Source organism: Suncus etruscus, chromosome 11, assembly GCF_024139225.1.
Source record: "Suncus etruscus isolate mSunEtr1 chromosome 11, mSunEtr1.pri.cur, whole genome shotgun sequence".
Taxonomy (NCBI): domain Eukaryota; kingdom Metazoa; phylum Chordata; class Mammalia; order Eulipotyphla; family Soricidae; genus Suncus; species Suncus etruscus.
In genome coordinates, this window is record NC_064858.1 from 28,722,503 (window position 1) to 28,741,916 (window position 19,414).

At 41.4% G+C, this 19,414-nt stretch overlaps 1 protein-coding gene across 2 annotated transcripts in view; it reads right to left on the reverse strand.

Annotated features, from left to right (window-relative positions):
* Positions 1–6,872: 6,872 nt before the first annotated feature.
* The window catches only part of AEBP2 (AE binding protein 2), a 76,205-nt gene continuing 63,663 nt past the window's right edge, over positions 6,873–19,414 (reverse strand). The window contains exons 6-9 of one of the 2 annotated variants that reach the window (XM_049783814.1): positions 18,980–19,047; positions 15,221–15,334; positions 10,298–10,324; positions 6,873–7,193 (exon numbers count right to left, since the gene is read on the reverse strand). In XM_049783814.1, coding sequence (XP_049639771.1) covers positions 7,064–7,193; positions 10,298–10,324; positions 15,221–15,334; positions 18,980–19,047 — 339 coding nt within the window. In that variant the 3' untranslated portion in view covers positions 6,873–7,063. Of the gene's footprint in view, positions 7,194–8,229; positions 9,765–10,297; positions 10,325–15,220; positions 15,335–18,979; positions 19,048–19,414 lie in introns of those variants that run through there. The other variant, XM_049783815.1, reaches the window with a different exon arrangement.

Below are 19,414 nucleotides of genomic sequence, written 5' to 3' on the forward strand. Positions count from 1 at the left end.
CATATGGTCCCTCAAACCCACCAGGAGTGATCCCTGAATGCAGAGCGAGGAGTAAGCCCTGAGCACTACCAGGTGTGACCCCAAAACACAAAACAACAAAAGGGGTCTGGAGCAGTGGCACAGGGCATAAGGCATCTGCCTTGCACGCACTAGGCTAGGATGGACCGTGGTTTGATTCCCCGGCATCCCAAATGCTCCCTCAAGCCAGGGGTGATTTTTTTTTTTTTTTTTTTTTTGGTTTTTGGGTCCCACCCAGCAGTGCTCAGGTGTTACTCCTGGCCAACTCAGGGGACCATATGGGATGCCGGGATTCGAACCAATGTCCTTCTGCATGCAAGGCAAATGCCCTGCCTCCATGCTCTCTCTGGCCCCTGATTTCTGAGTGTATAGCCAGGAGTAACCCCTGAGCATCACCAGGTGTGGCCCAAAAGCTAAAAACAAAAACAAACTCCCTTATATTCTTGCTCTACTAGGAAAAAAATTTTTTTGGTTTTTGAGTCACACCCAGTAGCACACAGGGGTTACTCTTGGCAGGCTCGGGGGTCCATATGGGATGCTGGGATTCGAACCACCGTCCTTCTGCATGCAAGGCAAACGTCTTACCTCCATGCTATCTCTCCGGCCCTGGAAAATTTTAAAAGTGTGGCAGAGGATAGTTTTTAAAAGGTAAAAGCAGGGGCTGGCGTGATGGCATTAGAGGTAAGGTGTCTGCCTTGCCAACGCTAGCCTAGGTTCAATCCCCCAGTGTCCCATATGGTCCCCCAAGCCAGGAGCGACTTCTGAGCGCATAGCCAGGAGTAACCCCTGAGCGTTACCAGGTGTGGCCCAAAAATCTAAAAAAAAAAGTAAAAGCAGAACTGGCAGTTTCTTACTTTCCCCCAAGGGACAGAGAAAACAAATAGGCCTAGAAAGTGGCTTTCAAACACTTGTCTCAACCCTGCTAGCACCAAATCATCAGCCACTTATGCATCTAATTCACACACTTGCTACAGTAACTCACCTATTTAGTTTTATCCTGGCAAATAAAAATTTTCCATGACAGGGCCAGACCAATAGTAGAGGGTTGGGCATTTGCCTTGCACCCGGCTGACCAAGGTTTGATCCCCAGCATCCCAGATGGTCCTGTGAGCCTGCCAGGAGTAATGCCTAAGTGCCACTGGAATTGCCTCCCTTTCCCAAATTTCAATGACTTGGGAGCTGGAGTGGTAGTACAGTGAGTTGGATACTTGCCTGATGTGATACTGACTTCAGATCGGTTCTGGAAACCTCATATGGTCCCGAAGCATCCCTCAGGAGTGGTCCCTGAGCACTAAATGCAAAGTCACGAGTAAAACCCTGATTGTTCTGGGAGTGTGGCTCCTAAATGCCTCCTGCCAAAATTTTAATAACTTGCTACTTGCTGCTGACCCAGTATCTATGCCTGGTATCCCATATGGTCCCTCAAGCACTGTCAGGGTTAATTCTGAAGTGTAGAGCCAGTGCATTACCTGAGTAATGGCAGCTGTAGCCCCAAACCAGAAAGGAAGAAGTGCCTTGAATGTCCTGAATTGTGATGTTTTCCTGTGAAGTTGGAGTAGCTAGTTACATGCTAAGAATGGCCTCTGCATGCTGGTTCAAGGAAGGCCCAAGTGTGGTCAGTGGAAACACTGAGGGCGAGAGCAGTAATTTCTGCTTCACTCCAGGTTGACAAAGCTGCCACCATTGCAGCACAGGGCTGGCCTGTCAGCTGAGGAAAGACACAGTACAGAAGTCGTAGAATTATCAAGGGTTGGGACCAGAGCGGTAAGGTGTTTGCCTTGCACGCGGCCAACACAGGACAGACCTCGGTTCTAATCCCAGCATCCAATATGGTCCGAGCCCGCCAGGAGCAACGTCTGAGCAGAGCCAGGAGTAACTGAGCAATGCCAAGTGTGACCCAAAAACAAACAAACAAAAAAGAATTTATCAAGTGCTTTCCAGGGCATCTTCCAAAGTTCTGTTTCAAAAGGCTGGGAGTTGTCCCGACTGAGGCCCAGAGTCAAAGGAAATGTTAGGGTGGGAAAGGCGGATTTTTTCAAATCCTACAAATTGAATTTGTGAGCATCTAAGGAATATGATTATTTCCACCTTTTTATAGCCCCATTCCAGAGGGTAAAACAACTGCAACATCCTTCTAATGTCTTGGGGCATGGGAGGATGGGAGGCGTGAAGGGCAGATTGCTGGAGACCAAATACCATTGGACTCATTTCCATTGCCACAGAGCCAGGCAAGTACCACGAACATCTGAGCAGCACTTTAGCCCCTGAACATTGTGGCACTCCCCATTAATCTCTCACACGTGTTCACATCAATCCCCATTCCCATCTTAGCGTTGCCCTGTCTGAACTGCCTCCACTCTTCCTCCACTCTCCAGCACAAGGTCCTACCTTGTCAGGAGACTGTGCTGAGGTTCAGGAGGCTTCCACTATTCCCCAGGCCTCCCTCCACCCTGGCACTTCACACTGAACAGAAACTACGTCTTAGACCCGAATCACCCTACTCCCAGCTCTAGAAGGTACAGTCAGCCAGCACACACATGCTAATGTCATGGGCAAACTATACCTTGTCCTTACCACATCGAGTATCTTTCATGAGCCTGCCAAAAGATCTTTCCAGGTACTTATCAGAAACAAGCTCAGAAATGTCGATTAAGGGGCCGGGCGGTGGCGCTGGAGGTAAGGTGCCTGCCTTACCTGCGCTAGCCTAGGAGACGGACCGCGGTTCGATCCCCCGGCGTCCCATATGGTCCCCCAAGCCAGGAGCGACTTCTGAGCGCATAGCCAGGAGTAACCCCTGAGCGTTACCGGGTGTGGCCCAAAAAAAAAAACACAAAAAAAAAAACAAACAAAAAAAAAAAAGAAATGTCGATTAAGCTCTATCACATAAGCCACCACTGGAAAAAAAGCCAGTTTCACAGGCACTTATGAGAGGCGGCCTTACTGAACTGTGCCTGAGCATTAGCTAGTAGGACATGTATGCAATGCTCAGTGTGGGTTAATTCAAGTGAAAATGTGAATGCCTGCATGGTTGGTCTACACTAGTCACAGGAGGTAAAGGAGATGCATCTGTTTCTTCCTCAACACTACCTCATAAGCCACTCAAACCATTCTCCTTCAACTACTTGGTCATTTAACAACCAGGTGTAGCCCTCCACCCCAAGAAAAAACCCCAAAGAAAATGCAAACCAATTCCTAGGAAGACGACAGACTCCATCTAGGCTGAGGTAACTAAGAATATAGTTTCCTAGAAGTGAGAGAACTGCTCTGTACCTATTGTCACATACGAGGGACATTCAGGACCATGTGCTCTGCCTCTTAAGCCCTATCACCAGCCCAATTCTGAATCTTGTTTTTTTTCATGGTAACTTGCACCAGTTAAAACTCAGTTCATTGGGGCTGGAGCAATAGCACAGCGTTAGGGTGTTTGCCTTGCACGTGGCTGATCTAGGACGGACCTTGGTTCAACCCCCCCTCCCCCAGGTGCCCCATATGGTCCTCCGAGCCAGGAGTGATTTCTGAGAGCATAACAAGGAGTAACCCCTAAACATCACAGGGTGTAGCCCAAAAATAATAAAAACAACAAAATCTCAGTTCACTGAGTCCGGAGAGATGGCATGGAGGTAGGTCATTTGTCTTGCATGCAGGACAACGGTGGTTCAAATCATGGCATCCTATATGGTCCCCCGAGCCTGCCAGGAGCGATTTGAGTGTAGTCAGGAGTAACCCCTGAGTGCTGCTGAGTGTGATCCAAAAAACAAACCAACCAACAAACAAAAGTAATAAAAACTCAGTTCATTAAAGTGATATGTAAGTAACCTTACTGCAAACCATGGTTCCTAAAAGAAAAAAAAGGGGGGTGGGGGCTGGATGTCTGTCATAGAGGCAGTAGTTGGGTTTTGTGGAAACAGGAGCTTAACTGGTGACAGGAACAGGTGTTAGAACTCTGTATATCTGAAACTCAACTATCTATAACTTTTTGGTCCCCCAAGCACCACCAGGACAGTGGTTCGAATCCCGGCATCCCATATGGTCCCCCGAGCCTGCCAAGAGCGATTTCTGAGCGTAGAGCCAGGAGTAACCCGAGCACCACTGGGTGTGACCCCAAAAAACAACAAAAAATAGTATTTTTGGTGATTATGTAAAGAACATGCTCTCCCCCGGATCTATCAATACTGGGAGGATTAAGGTGAGGAATTTGGGCACAGTCTCCTGACACGGTAGGACCTTGTGCTGGAGAGAGGAGGAAGAGAGGCGGCAGTTCAGACAGGGCAACGCTAAGATGGGAATGGGGGTTGATGTGAACACATGTCCCTCTTATGTGAGAGATTAAGGGGGTGCCACAATGTTCAGTTCCTTATCCCCTTGTACTCTGGCCCTTTGTTAAATGCTTCCAATAATTAATAATCTGGATCGGGGCGGGAGCGATGGTGCAAACAGTAGATATTCTGCCTTGCTCGTTGACATAGGACGGACTGCAGTTTGATCCCCAGGCGTCCCATATGGTCCCCCAGGCAAAAGCGATTTCTGAGTGCATAGTCAGGAGTAACCCGAGTGTATATAAAAACAAACAAACAAAAAAAAAAAAAACAGGATTAATTCGGTGATGACACTGGAAAAGAGAATTGGAGTCATCAGCAACACTTACTGATAAATTCAGCTTCAAGAAAAGCTCCAGTCTGACAATCTAGTATCTCCATTCCAGCTACCTACCGAACCTTGATCAGCGTGTGCATTTTAAAAAGCCCCCAAATGTTAATCTAAGATGCCTATTATGAATCTGCTACAGCTTTGAGAGGAACAGAGACCCATGGTAACTAAGTAATAAACCAGTGGAAATGGCAACCTGTAAATTTTTCATTAGCAGTGACACAAAAGCACTGAAGAAAAGGATCTTTTGAAAGATGATGCAGTGGGACTAAGAAAAAAAAAATAAATCAAAATACTAAAGTAACTTCTTCAATATGCCATTACTGGGGTCAGAGAAATAGTACAGAGGCAGTAGGGTGCATACAACTGACCCGGGTCCAAACCCGAGCACCCCATATGGTCTGTCCGTCCGTGTGTCATTCCCCCCCTCCCCCTGTCCTCTTGCCCACAGCCTATCAGCCATAATTCCTGAGAGCAGAGCTAGGAGTAAGCTCTGAGCACACTGGTATGGCCCCAAAACAAAAAGCCCAACAGAAGCCATCACTTAAAATATTACTCCCAGCAGTGGCAGTTCACATCAAGTATATTAGGTCTCAGAGGATTCAAGTCCTAGGTTTGAACTGGTGTACCAACCTCATTCTTTACCACCAAAATGAGAAATGATATACACATCACGGATGGCTGAGGTCTAAATAAAAAATGATAGGGCTGTCGCACTGGTGAAGGGAGGTGCTCTTTACAGGACTACAACCCAACTACAATCAAATTTGTAATCACGGTGTTTAAATAAAGATATTAAAAAAAAAGATAGGGCTCTATGAAAATAAGACCGAGTCAATAAAATGTAGTAAGCCTAAAAAATAATTGGAATTGGATGTAAAATCATGGCATATATAATCCATTAAAATGAGAATGTTTAGACTGAATAGGTTTCATTTTATAGGCTCAAAAGGGAGTTGTTCCATGGCCTTACAAAAGTCAGATTCCTTCTATTCTTCAAAATACCTGCTGTGTAAGTACTTACCTACACCACTCATCCAACAAAGGCTTGAGGGCTATTTGTGCCCCATGCTGTGCGAGGGACTGACTCTGGTAAAAATACGGAAAGCAATTGTATGGTACCATTACAATGTACATTTGCTCTCTCACTGTGAAACAGTTAGGTATTCAGAACGCTGGTCAAGAATAAACTGTGTTGCAATTCCTGCCGAAATCCAGTTAGAAGTCCATTAGAACCATGCAAACCAAGTAGTGTTTAAATTCTTTTAATTAAAAAATAATGAAGCAGTTCATTACATGTGTAAGGTTACTTATAAGCATTAAGAAGCACACACACACCCCAACCTAAAGAATGTTGCGTTTTTATAACTGTTAAAGCTTATAGTGTTGGAACTGCAAAATATTTTCCAACATTTCAGAAATTTAAGAATTTAAAAAACATCTACGTAAGAAATTTTATAAAAATTTCTTAAATTTTTCTTAAAATTTAAAAATTAATTTCCTGGGCCAGAGCAGCAATACAGTAGATAAGGTGCTTGCATGTGGCCAAATCAGGTTTGATCCCTGACCTGGCACCCCATATAGCCCTTGCTTCCCACCAGCAGTGATCTCTTAGCACAAGGCCAGAGTAATCCCTGAACACCACAGCTGTGACCAAAATAGTTTTTTACCTACATGTTTAATATAAAAGTTTCCGATGAAGCCATTCTAAAATATTATCATCACTCCCCCAAACATTCACAGTAAGATCTGCCTTCCTTCTTTTTAAGTCTATATAAATCCATTTTCTTCTTGACAGGCTACTAATTATCTATTCACTTTATAGAGTATTTATGTAGAGGTATTAATATTTTTTAAAAAATAAAGTTATATTTGGGCCAGATAGTACAACAGCTAAGGCGCCATCTTGCACACAGTGAACCTGGATTCAATTATCAGCAACATCTATAAATCCTGAGCAGAGAGCAGAAGTTTTGTCCTGAGTAGCGCCAGGTGAGAACCCCCCTCTGACCCTCTCAGCTCCCACATATGGAAGAAAAAAAGCTGCTAACTGTATAGCAATCTTCCCAACAACTATTCTTAATACTTCAACATATTGTCTATATTTATAATTTAAACATCTAACACTTTTGTTAACTGTGTGTTATTAGAAAAGTAATTCAAATAGTAAACAAAGATGTTTTACAGAATGGTAACAAATTCTAGCCTTTTAGAAGAACTTCCATACTTAAGACATTTTGTTTATTAAAATGTGTATGGGATAGTTTTACAGTCAAAAGTTTACTGACATGATTATCAATGCTTTAATGATAGTAGAACAAATCTAAAAAAGGCACAGAGTTTTGGGGTCCTTTTTTTGTTTGTTTGGTTTTGGGCCACACCCGGCGATGCTCAGGACTTACTCCTGGCGGTGATCGGGAATTGAACCGGGGTCAGCGGCATTCAAGGCAATTGCCCTACCCGCTGTACTATCTGTCCGGCCTCCAGCATTGAGAGATAATTTATCATCCATCTCCATCTCCATCCATCTGAAATTCAAAAGTAAAGCATATTATCTACTTTAGGAAGAGCTATGTGCTTATTAGAAAAATAGACAACTTTAAATTCTACACTATTTTCTATTTCCAAGATCGATTCAGAAAGAGCAGCTGTGCCTTACGGCTTAAACATGACAGATGTACAAAATATCTCATTTGGTAAAACAAAATACAAAATACAAATGATGAAATATTAATAATAACTGTTAACAAACTGTAAAAGTTTGGAGGAAAAAAAATAACACCATTTGCTGCAGATACCTAAAACGGCAATATTTACTCTGAAGTGTATGAAATTACTTTTACTGCAATATACTGGTTATTATTTTAAAAAATAGTAATACTTTATCAAAATACAAATTGTGTGATCTGAAGTTTGTTTCTCAACAATTTTGTGAATTAGACAGGGATAGGCCAATTTCCTTCAAAAAGTCAGACAGTAATATTTTAAGTTTGTGGACCATTAAGATCTTATTCTTCGGCTTTTCAACTAGAGGGAGAAACAATCAAGAGAGCAGAGATGAAGGGCTAAGCCTAAGGGCTGCTGCTACTGAAGCATCTAAGAGGCAAATCACTGCAGGTATGAAAATCAAAGACTAGAGCAGGTATATATTGAGTAGGGGACGATTTAGGAGAAACGACAGAGACAGACAGACAGACAGACACCCATCAAAGAGGGCTGTAATTTAAAATTGTTACTGAGGGGCTGGAGAAAGGGTACAGAGACTTCCCAAGTGCAGAACCACACAGCCTGGAGTCATTCTCCACTCCCCAATCATAAACTGCATGTGTGCATACCATTATACACAATATATACTACAAAACTGTTTGATTCGATATTCCTTTTGTATGTTAATGGAAGAACCAGATCAGAGTCAGGAATGTTGTCAAGGATAAGTGACTGAATATGAAGTTAATCTATAACCATGAAAACTGGTTGTGATGTCTAAATATTTCTACACCATTAAAAACACTTCCCTATGCTCCTAAGAAAACATCATTGAATTGTTACAATCTTGAAGCTAAATGTGATTTGCTTTGTTTTATTAGAAAAAATACTCAGGCAAGGTCTACAATCATCGGTCAATTAAGAATGACTTACAAGAACATGAGGCAACAAAATAAAAAATACAGGTACAAATTATGTGTCTGAAACACCTCTATTTGGCAATTTTATAACAAATCAAAAAATTTAAAGAACAAAAGAGACTGCAGATTACTTCAAAAATACAGAATAAAAAGCAATGATGAAGATGAAGTGCTTAAGCAAAAATAAAAGAAAACACTTTTCTTTTTTAAAAAATAAAATCACATTTGCTACAGAACATATGAATAATACCCTTATTAAACAACCATTCCAGAATGTCTTATAGTAACAGTGCTCCAATTTGCACTTCATTTAATTTTACATGATTCATTAATGTATATAGAGCTCTTTACCCCCATTGTCAATGAATAAAATCTCCCATAATTTTTCCCCCAAAGTAAATGACAAATGGTTTATGTGTCATGGAACCTTTCCCATTTTGGAACCAAAGGTTTAATTCTATATTTTTGCCTATTCTTTTCTTAAAAAAATTTAGTGTAAAAATTGCTGGTTTTCTATCACTGTAGTAAAGTGAAAACTCCTCAATCAGGAGTATCTTCTGCAGTTTGACTGCATATAGCCACATACTTTACAATAAGTACTTCCAACAGTAAGGAAATAATTTCACAGTTACTGTCAGAAATGAGTGCCATAATTCTATTATGGGTCTAGGTCCTCCCTAAAAGACTTTCTGGAAGGATGTTCAATGTGTTTTGTTCTTACAGATATTAACAGTAGTACATAGTCCCTTAAGTCTGCAAAAGACATTTATTGTTAAGAAGGTGCTTAATTAACAATTCCTCTGGCAGCACTAGTGAATTACAATATCTTTCAATAGTATTTCTACCCATAATATATACATTTAACTTTCATGCCTCTAGAAAAACATCTACAGTACATTTCATAATATAAAAATATATTACAAATCTGCTGAATTATTTACAAGCAATGTTCTATTATTTCTATGCAACATTTGTTTGATACAATACTAACAAGTTACACATATTTCCATTTCTGTAAGTTAAAAAAAATCCATATGGCTCCTTGCTTACCAAGCAAGAAAGTGATTTTATTTTTCCTTTCAAAACCAACTTTGGTGCATAAAGGATTCAGTTTGAAGATACTTTAAAAAAAATACAATTTTTCTTACAGTAAGAAAAAAACAACTCATAAACCAAATGCTTTCCTCAGAAAAAAAGTAGAGTCTTATATAGGATAAAAAAAGAAAACATGAGGATTATTCAAAGAATATGAAATAGGTTTTCCAAAAACCGTTCACAAATGAGTTCTATAGGTCAATATTAAACATACTGTACTCCACGAGAAAGCCCTAGTCCTGCAAAGGGGCCAGCAGGCAAACTGCAACACGCTAAGAGAAAGTTTCAGCCCTAATTCCATAGACGGATTTTTAGTTGATTGCAAATGCCGTTCACTGTTTGCTTAAATACAAATTGAACACTTTTCTTATCAGAGTTCTGCAAAAGAACACAAATGGCAACCAATCACATCTATTTATCATAATTGAAAAGGAAATTATCTTTTGATAATCTTCATTGTCTAAATAGCCCCGAGTAGACTTCACATCAATAGACACTGTCAAAACCAATATCCTTCCAGTGCTTTTGGTATTTTAAGGGCACGTGTTGTAGTTGTTTCTCTTCCCAATGTAAAAACACTGGAATTCCTAACAGGGAAGTAGCAGCTAAAAGCAGCAAGCATGCAAAGCCTTTCCAAAGCTGTTCTACTAAGTCGCCAGAGTGTTTGCTCCGTTTCCCACAGCACCATGCCATGAACATGTGGATATACAGTAATATATTAATATATTCCACACAAGAGCCTACTTCATTCACAGAATGTTTCCACTAAGCATAAATAGTATTCTACATACTGCATTGAAACAAAAGGAAAGGGTCGATTCTACTGTGCAACTTCGACTAGACCCATTGTCAGTGACTAAGACTGCAGGTTCCCCGCTTGTTTGCTTTGTATGTATTTATTTAGTTTTTACCTCTTCAACCTCTTCTGCGGCATTGTTCTACAAGAGAGAAAAAGGAATACTTTATTCAACATGTATTACAGAGACACAAAAATGGTAAGAGACAGGAAATATGATAGATGGAACTTATTTTGGATCATTCAGACATGCTGGGTACAAATTTAGTTATTACACAATATAGCTCTCCAATGAATCATTTTTACACGGTGTTAACAGTTTTATGTTCTTATTATCAGTTAAAAATGTTTTATTAAGGCACCATAATTTACAAAGTTATTCGCAGCCGAGTTTCAGGAACACAATGTTCTAGCACCAGTGCCCCAGGATCCCTCCCACTCCATATGTCTCATTGATGTATCTTTTAGAAAATTCTGCCTTGGGGCCAGAGCAATAGCACAGCAGGAAGGGCCTCTGCCTTGCACACAGTCAAGCCATGCTCAACCCTGGCATCTCATATGCCCTCCCCCAGCCTGCAAGGGGTAATATGTGGGCCAAAAGAAACATAGTAGGGAAACAACAACTGCCCAAAGGCAACAGAAAGCAAGAACTGGTGTTCAGCAGAAAGCCGATCAAAGGGAAAAGGTAGGGATCAGGAGGTACATAGTATAATAGTGAAGGGAAGTGGACAGAAGGGGACATTGTGTGTGTGTTTGGGGGGGGGGGGGAGGGAGGATTGAAAACCTAAAACTTACAGTACTATTGCCTAAAATAAAATTTTAAAGAAGAAAAAGAGGGGCCGGGCGGTGGCGCTAGAGGTAAGGTGCCTGCCTTGCCTGCACTAGCCTTGGACGGACCACAGTTTGATCCCCCAGCGTCCCATATGGTCCCCCAAGCCAGGAGCGACTTCCAAGCACATAGCCAGGAGTAACCCCTGAGTGTCACCGGGTGTGGCCCAAAAACCAAAAAAAAAAAAAGAAAGAAAAAGAAGAAACCTGTCTTTAGGGTCACAGAGCTAATAAAAGAAAGTTAAGGAGGCCTGGAGAGATAACACAGCAGCGTTTGCCTTGCAAGCAGCCGATCCAGGACCAAAGGTGGTTGGTTCGAATCCCGGTGTCCCATATGGTCCCCCGTGCCTGCCAGGAGCTATTTCTGAGCAGACAGCCGGGAGTAACCCCTGAGCACCGCCGGGTGTGGCCCAAAAAACAAAAAAACAGAAACAAAAAAAAGTTAAGGAGCTTCCCTTGCATATGGCTAACCAGTTCCCTCTATGACACCTCATATGGTCCTCCACTTAAGCCCCTCTAAGAGTGAGCACAAGCACAAAGCCAGAAGCTAGAAGTAAGCCCTGAGCATTACCCACAGTGGCCCCAAAACCAATTAAAAAAAAAAAAGAAAAAGAAGAAAAGCTATGTGTCTAACCATATCCATCATAATCAAGTAATATTTCAAAATTGATGCTTAACTTCCTAATAAGTATGTTTCTGACTGATTTTGAAGTTAAATAAAGACTTGGAAGCTCTATCTATTGCATATCTACAATGTTTTCCCAAGTTAGAATTCCCCAAAGTTCAGACACTGCTAATATGGCACACCATAGTAAACACTGGAGGTTGCACTAATATCCTACACTTCTTTAGGACAGAAGAATTTTGGGAGGAATAGAAGTGTGGAAGTTTAGGAGAAAAAGTTTAAGATGAGGGGCTAGAGAGCATATAAAGCTTAGAGACTTGCCATGCATGCAGTAAATCTAGATCCAATACCCAACAGGGCAAATGGTCACTAGGAATGATCCCTGAGTAGTGTCAGGAAACCCTAAGCACTACCAAACATGGTCCCAAAAGCTTAACATGAAATGAAGTGGAAAAGGTTGAGTTGGCAGGAGAGGAGGGATAGTTAAGAGATCATCACTAATCTATACAAGCACTTCTGACTTTAAAACATTTATATTACACAATGAAAAAAATTAGGGAAAATCATCAAAATTAACTTTGGGAACAACCAACGTCCAACATCCATGCTTTTTAGGTCATTGGTTCTAAGCTTGAATGATATTTGTAAGATATTTTAACTTAAATATCTAAGTATCTTCCTGCATCACACAAGAAAGGTAACTAAAAGGTCCAAAATGTGGAATAGGAACTAATCTGCTTTGCACACCAAGGCCCTGAGCAGTCCTGACAGGCCCAGAATACAGCCAGATGTGGCTTGCCCCACCCACCAAAAAGAAAAAGGAGAAAGGGAAAAAAAAGCAAACAAACAAAAACCAATAGCAGCTGATTCTAGGAAAAAGCCAGGGCCTTGGAGAGTGAGATGGGAGAGTGCAGGGTAGAAACACAAAAGTGATCCTTAATCTTTGATTCAGGCCTGGTGGGTCAGCACTCCTGAAGGAAATTTACAGCCCATTCAAATAGCAGGGCAGCACCCTCTTGTAGAATGCTAATTCAACTGCCCCTCAAAGAGTAAGAAGACAGTAAACCTACACTGAAAGATGTAAGAGACTATTTCATCATTTTATTTTAAAAAAGAGAAATGAAAACTGTGACTTCCCCATATTTAAGGGAGGGATGTGTTATGCACAAAACCTGCCACTAACATTAAGTACTATAAACTACAGCACCTAAAATGAAATGTCCCTCAATCTTCCTTTTAGACCATTTCACTGTTCTACATACCAGCTGATTTTTCTGATATCTACTTTATTCTTTTTTGGTTTTTGGGCCACACCCGGTGGTGCTCAGGGGTTACTCCTGGCTGTCTGCTCAGAAATAGCTCCTGGCAGGCACAGGGGACCATATGGGACACTGGGATTCGAACCAACCACCTTTGGTCCTGGATCGGCTGTTTGCAAGGCAAACGCCGTTGTGCTATCTCTCCGGGCCCTATCTACTTTATTCTACCAAAAAAAATTTTTATTGTACTTAGCACCTTCACCAAAAAGTTTAAAAAATTTTTTTATGGAGAAAAGGAAGGATAAAAAAAAAGAAACACAAAACAAGTAAAGACACTCAAGTGCTTCCACATTGTAATTATACTAACATTCATTCTCATAAGATGTCTCACATACAGGTCTCATAACAATGAAAAAATGTCCCAAAATATTCTTTCCAGAGATGTCTTTAAGCAACCCGATCTTAAAATCTGATACTAGAAGTTAAATTTCACATTTGGGATGGTCAACTATTTGTCACCATATTTTATCCAGCATATTATTCCATGTGAAAAAATAAGAAACAAATTTTCTTTATTTTTGGTGTGTGCTTGTGCAAGCACGCACTATTTGGGGGCCACATTCAGTAATGCTCAGGGGCTGTTCCTGCCTCTGCAATCAAGAATCAATCCTGGGAGTGCTTAGGGACTACATGGCATGTGATGGATTGAACCCTGGGAGGAGGCGTTTTGCAAGGCAAGTGCCCTACCCATTGCACTATCCCTTGGGCATAAAGTGTGACTTTTAAACACTAGTTTTTAGCACCTTCTCCTTTTTTCATGACCACTCTCATTCATGGCTGCCTTGCAGAGTTCAGACACAGAAGACTACTCATGAGCTATTACTGCTTAGTAAAACAGGTACCCCACCTTCACAAGGTGAAAGCACCAAAGTGACTCGAAAAAGTCAGGAAACTAGGCCCCCTTTTTTTTGGGGGGGGGTCACACCCGGCAGTGCTCAGGGGACCATATGGGATGCCAGGATTCAAACCACCGTCCTGCATACAAGGCAAACAAACGCCGTACCTCCATGCTATCTTTTCGGTCCAAGCTCAAATCTCTTAAAACACAAACAACAGGGTTGAAGAGAGAACAACTGGTAGGGCGCTTGCCTTGCAAATGGCTCATCTAGGTTTGATGCCCAGTATCCCATAAGGTCTCCAGAGCCTGCCAGGAGTGATTTCCTGAGCACTGAGCCAGGAGTAACACCTGAGCACCGCTAAGTGTGATCCAACCACAAAAGAAAACACAGAAACAGGGGCCTGAGCAATAGCACAGAGGTAGGGTGTTTGCCTTGCATACTGCTGATCTGGGACAGAACTGGGTTCAATTCCCGGCATTCCATATAGTCCCCCAAGCCTGTCAGGAGTGATTTCTGGGTGCAAAGCTAGGAATAACCTGAGTGTCACCGTGTGTGCCCCCCCCCCCAAAAAAAAATTAAACAAATACACACACCAAAAAAAAAAAACCCCAAACACACAAACAGCATTATTTAAGCTGCTATTGTGAAATGATTGGAAGGCATCTGAGTTCAGAAATGCAATCATTTATGGCACTTGGGGTATCTACATGCACTTGTGGCATCTATATGCAATACAATTCCAGGTTCCTATTTTATATAAAAGGGTCAACATACTTAAAAGGCGCTTGTTTCCTGGGGGGTAGGGGGCAGGATGAGGGGCCAGAAAGATAATACAGCAGATAGGGTGCTTGCCTTACAGGTGGCTGATCCCTGAGCAGAGCCAAGAGTCAGTCCTGAGTACTGGCAGATGTGGCACAAAAAAAAGGGGTGAAAAAAAGATGGAATGTTTTAAGATCAGATTTTATTTACTACTTGTTTACGACATTATGAAATGTGGGAACTACATGTGTGTGAAACTCACTGTCCAACTCCCAGCACTCCAGAGCACTTACATTCCCTTTACCCTCCTGGGAACCAATGTATTTCCAATCTGAGAACTATTTTTGCTGCATTTAAGACACTTTAATTTTTAAAGCCCCTAAAGTACAGCTTGGGAGGTCACCTAAGACCCCTTTCCAAACAAAATAAAACAAAACAAAAACCCTACATGTTACAACTTGAATTATAAAGGATAAACATGAAATTAAACTTAAAAGTTTTAAACTTTGCCAAAATATTCTTTCCAAAGTCCATGATTTATAAATACTTGTAAATTGTAACTTGACAAAAAAATATGCAGATTTCAACTGATGCTATGAAATACAAACCTCCAAAAAGATATGCTTGGCAATGGAATTCAATACTTCAAAATAAGTACTTAAAATTACCTGTATATGTTTGGATCCAAAAGCAAGGCAGTATCTTTGGGTAGCTTGGATAAATGAACTACTTTAGTTTTTAATTGATGTCGTTCACTTTCATTCACCCACACATCAGGCAGACTACAAATTAAAAAAAAAAAATCATGTATAAAATATTACTTTAAATCTCACCCTTCCCCGGTCACACTCCCCAGTCCTTTCTGCTAGTTTGAAGACATGCATATCATCAACCAGCTCTGTAAAGTTACTAATTCAGTGTACTTGGATATTGAGTCCTAGCTAAGGAATAGCAAAGTGAAGTTTAAGAATGAGAATACTTTTTTCTCTTTTCAGCACAAGGGATTGAACCCAGGGCCTCACCATATGCAAGGCAAATTCCCAGCCAGGTAAGTACACATTTGGAAATGAATTATAAAAATTCTTTTATAAATCCTATTAAAGTTTAAAATATAAAATTAGAATATATGACATCTATTTGCTACTGACTTGACAAAAATCTATGGTTTTAAAATGTATAACAAGGGGGGGGGGGAGAAGAGGTAGTACAGTGATTAAGGTACATATTCTGAATGAAACTGATCCTAGTTAGACCCCAGCACTATGTGGTTCCCTAAACACTGAGAGGTCTGTCCCCCTCTGTAAGGTCTCAATAAACAGGTATCCTTAGGCTGCACTGTCCAAAAGTTGTAGGATGGGCTTAACTGCATCCTAAGACCCCCCCTATGGGAGCCACCACACCAACTACTACCACCACCATGAAAAACGTTAGAAGCAACAGAGCTAAGGTACAGGCTTTTCATTCTCTTTTTTTGTTTGTTTGTTTGTTTGTTTGTTTGTTTTGGGGGCCACACCCGGCGGTGCTCAGGGGTTACTCCTGGCTGTCTGCTCAGAAATAGCTCCTGGCAGGCACAGGGGACCATATGGGACACCGGGATTCGAACCAACCACCTTAGGTCCTGGATCGGCTGCTTGCAAGGCAAACGCCGCTGTGCTATCTCTCCGGGCCCAGGCTTTTCATTCTCAAGGCTCCAAGTTTGTGGCCCTGCAGTGCCAGGCACTGGACCATCAAATCCATACTTCCTGGAGCACTTTTGTGGTGAAAGAAGAAATGGAAAGGAAAGGAAGACAGATGGGAATTATCAATGTTTTGGGCACTGATCAAGCCAAATATAAAAACTATTTTTTCCAAATTTCCCAGTATGATTAAATTTCTTTCATTTTGGCCACACCTTATCTTACATGGTGTTTAGTTTGGTGAGCTCTTCACTTGATGTGCTGCTTGGTTAAAAGGTGAGGTTGCTAAGGGTCAAACCTAGGTTGGACACATGAAAGTACAGCCAGGCTGTACTATCTCTCCAGCCCCATTTTAATATATATGTTTTGGGAGTGGTGAAGTCACACTTGGCAGTGCTTAGGGGTGACTTCTGGCTCTGTGCTCAGAAATCACTCCTGGCAGGCTTCAGGGACCATATTGGATTGAACCAGGTCAGTAGCATGCAAGGCAAAAACATCTTACCTGCTATTCTATTGCTCTGACTTAATTTCTATCTCTCTTTTTCTTTTTTTTTAATGAATTAGACCCGGTGGCACTCCTGGCAGGCACGGGGATTCGAACCACCATCCATCCTGGATCTGCTGCTTGCAAGGTAAACGCCCTATTGCTGTGCTATCTCTTGGCCCCTCCTTAATATATTTCTTAAGTAACTATGTTTCTAAGATAATTTATAGTGATCTTATATTTCTAAGGCAATTTTACAGTGATTTTACATTATTAAAACAAAACAGGAAAATTCAGCAGGGAAGGACCACGTCTACAGACACAAATCAGTTTAGTCAGTGGGGGAAAAATTATCTTCCTATATAAGGGCTAACAAGGTAGCACAGCAGATAAAGTGTGTATATTGATAATCCAGGTTCCACCCTGAGTGCCTCCAGAAGTAACTCCTGAGCAGAGTGAGGATGTAAGCCACACCCAATCTCAAATTTTACTGTAAGAAAAAATACGAAGTATAAGAAAAACATATTGGGGCTGGAGAGATAGCATGGAGGTAGTGCATTTGCCTTTCATGCGGAAGAATGGTGGTTCAAATCCTGGCATCCCATATGGTCCCTCAAACCTGCCAGGAGCGATTTCTGAGCACAGAGCCAGGAGTAACCCCTGAGCGCTGCCAGGTGTGATCCAAAAACAAAAACATGTTGCTGCTAATAAGTGAAAGAACTAACCTCCAACACATAAGAATTATAATTAGCAGCATTTCAAGGCAATGTCTATCAATAAGTCGATTTTACGTGACCATTCCAAGTACTCTGGATTGCATTTCATCACATAATCATCACCACCTCAAAAGTGCTGCAGCCTATTTGTTTCAATAATTGAGGGAAAGGGGCTGGAGACATAGCATGGAGGTAGGGCGTTTGCCTTGCATGCAAAAGGATGGTGGTTCGAATCCCGGAATCGGTCCCCCAAGCCTGCCAGGACCAATTTTTGAGTGTAGAGCCAGGATTAACTCCTGAGTGCTGCCAGGTATGACCCAAAAACAACAACAAGAAATAACTGAGGGAAAAAAAAACACTTAGGCAGACAAATTGCATTATTTTGCAGTAGCATTTCCACAAAACTGGAAGGGGGGAGTAATGGAGGCAATGTTTAATACTAACAGAAGTAAGAGTCTGTAACTGTTAACCTAAACAGAATGACTACAAATTTCCAAATCAATGTAAAATCTTTCCATTCAGGGCAGGAATGATAGCCCAACAGGTAGGGCATTTGCCCTGCATGCAGCCAATCTGGATTCAATTCTGGTATCTGGGCCAGAACAATAGCACAGTTGTAGGGCATTTGCCATGCACGAGGCTGACCCAGGGCAGATCTTGGTTTAATCCCCGGCATCCCATATGGTCTCCCGAGCCAGGAGCAATTTCTGATCACATAGCATCACCTGACGTCACCTGAGCGTCACCAGGTATGTGCCAAAAAACATGTGGTCCCTTAAAATGGTCTCTTGAGCCTGTTAGAAATAATTTCTGAATAGAGCCAGGAGTAACCCAAGCACTGCCAGGTATGGGCCCCAAATTAAATCAAAACTAAACACTTTTAATTCAAAGCACCTAAGAATTTAGAAAACAGAATCCTAGAAAGAAATCTAATGACATGCAATAGCATAGCAGGTAGGGCATTTGCCTTGCATGTGGCCGACCCAAATTTGATCCCCCGGCATCCCATATAGTCCCCCAACCTGGACTGCAGTGATTTCTGAGTGCAGAGCCAGGAGTAATCCCTGAGCACTGCTGGGTATGCCTCCCACAAAAAAAGAAATTCACAATGACAAACACAGGTGTTATCCATATATTGCTAACTTTGAAAAAGCACATCCCATGAAAGCGGGTGAAATGGCTCAAAGGCCAGTGTGCATACCTGTATAAAGGAAGCCTAGCTCTGCCCCCAGGACCACATGATCACCCCAGCAACATGATGGGATGTCCCCCTCTTTGGACATTAGTACCACTGTGTGTGCCTCAAACCAAAAAAAGGAGATGCAATGAGCTCCCACACATTTACTGAATTGTGCACTTAATCTTTTTTGTGTGTACAATTCTAATATGGGGCGGCCAAGGAGAATAACTGCAGCTGTATACATGCTAGAGCCCTGTGCTGAAGCCCCAGTTCCACAAAATCCCATGAACACTGAGCCAACAATAGCCCAACCCTTCCCCAAGAGAGTTTTATAGGAACAAGACTAATTACATAGTATTCCAAATACTTACATATCTTCAGGCATCCAATGAAGCAAAAGTTTTATCTTTCCAGAATCCTCTTTTCTCTTAGCTATTACCTAGTGATGATATGGAAAGGGAAATCATAAAAATCATCTCTAAAACATTGTTTTAAAATATTTGACTTTTATTACAAATTTGAAATGTTCATTTCCTGGAGCAGACATCACTCCCAAAACACTGTTCTTTTCTATTTTATATCAGTTTCACCTTTGAAGATCTATTTTCACAAAAGAAAAGGAGAAAAGGTGAAAGGAATGAAGAACCTCTACATGGACAATTGCGAATGCTGTACCACCTTCATTAATGAATTAACAATGCTATGTATTTTAATATCTACTAAGAACTCATACAGGCTGGAGTTTTTTTGTTTTGTTTTGTTTTGTTTATTGTTTGGTTTTTGGGCCACACCTGGCGGTGCTCAGG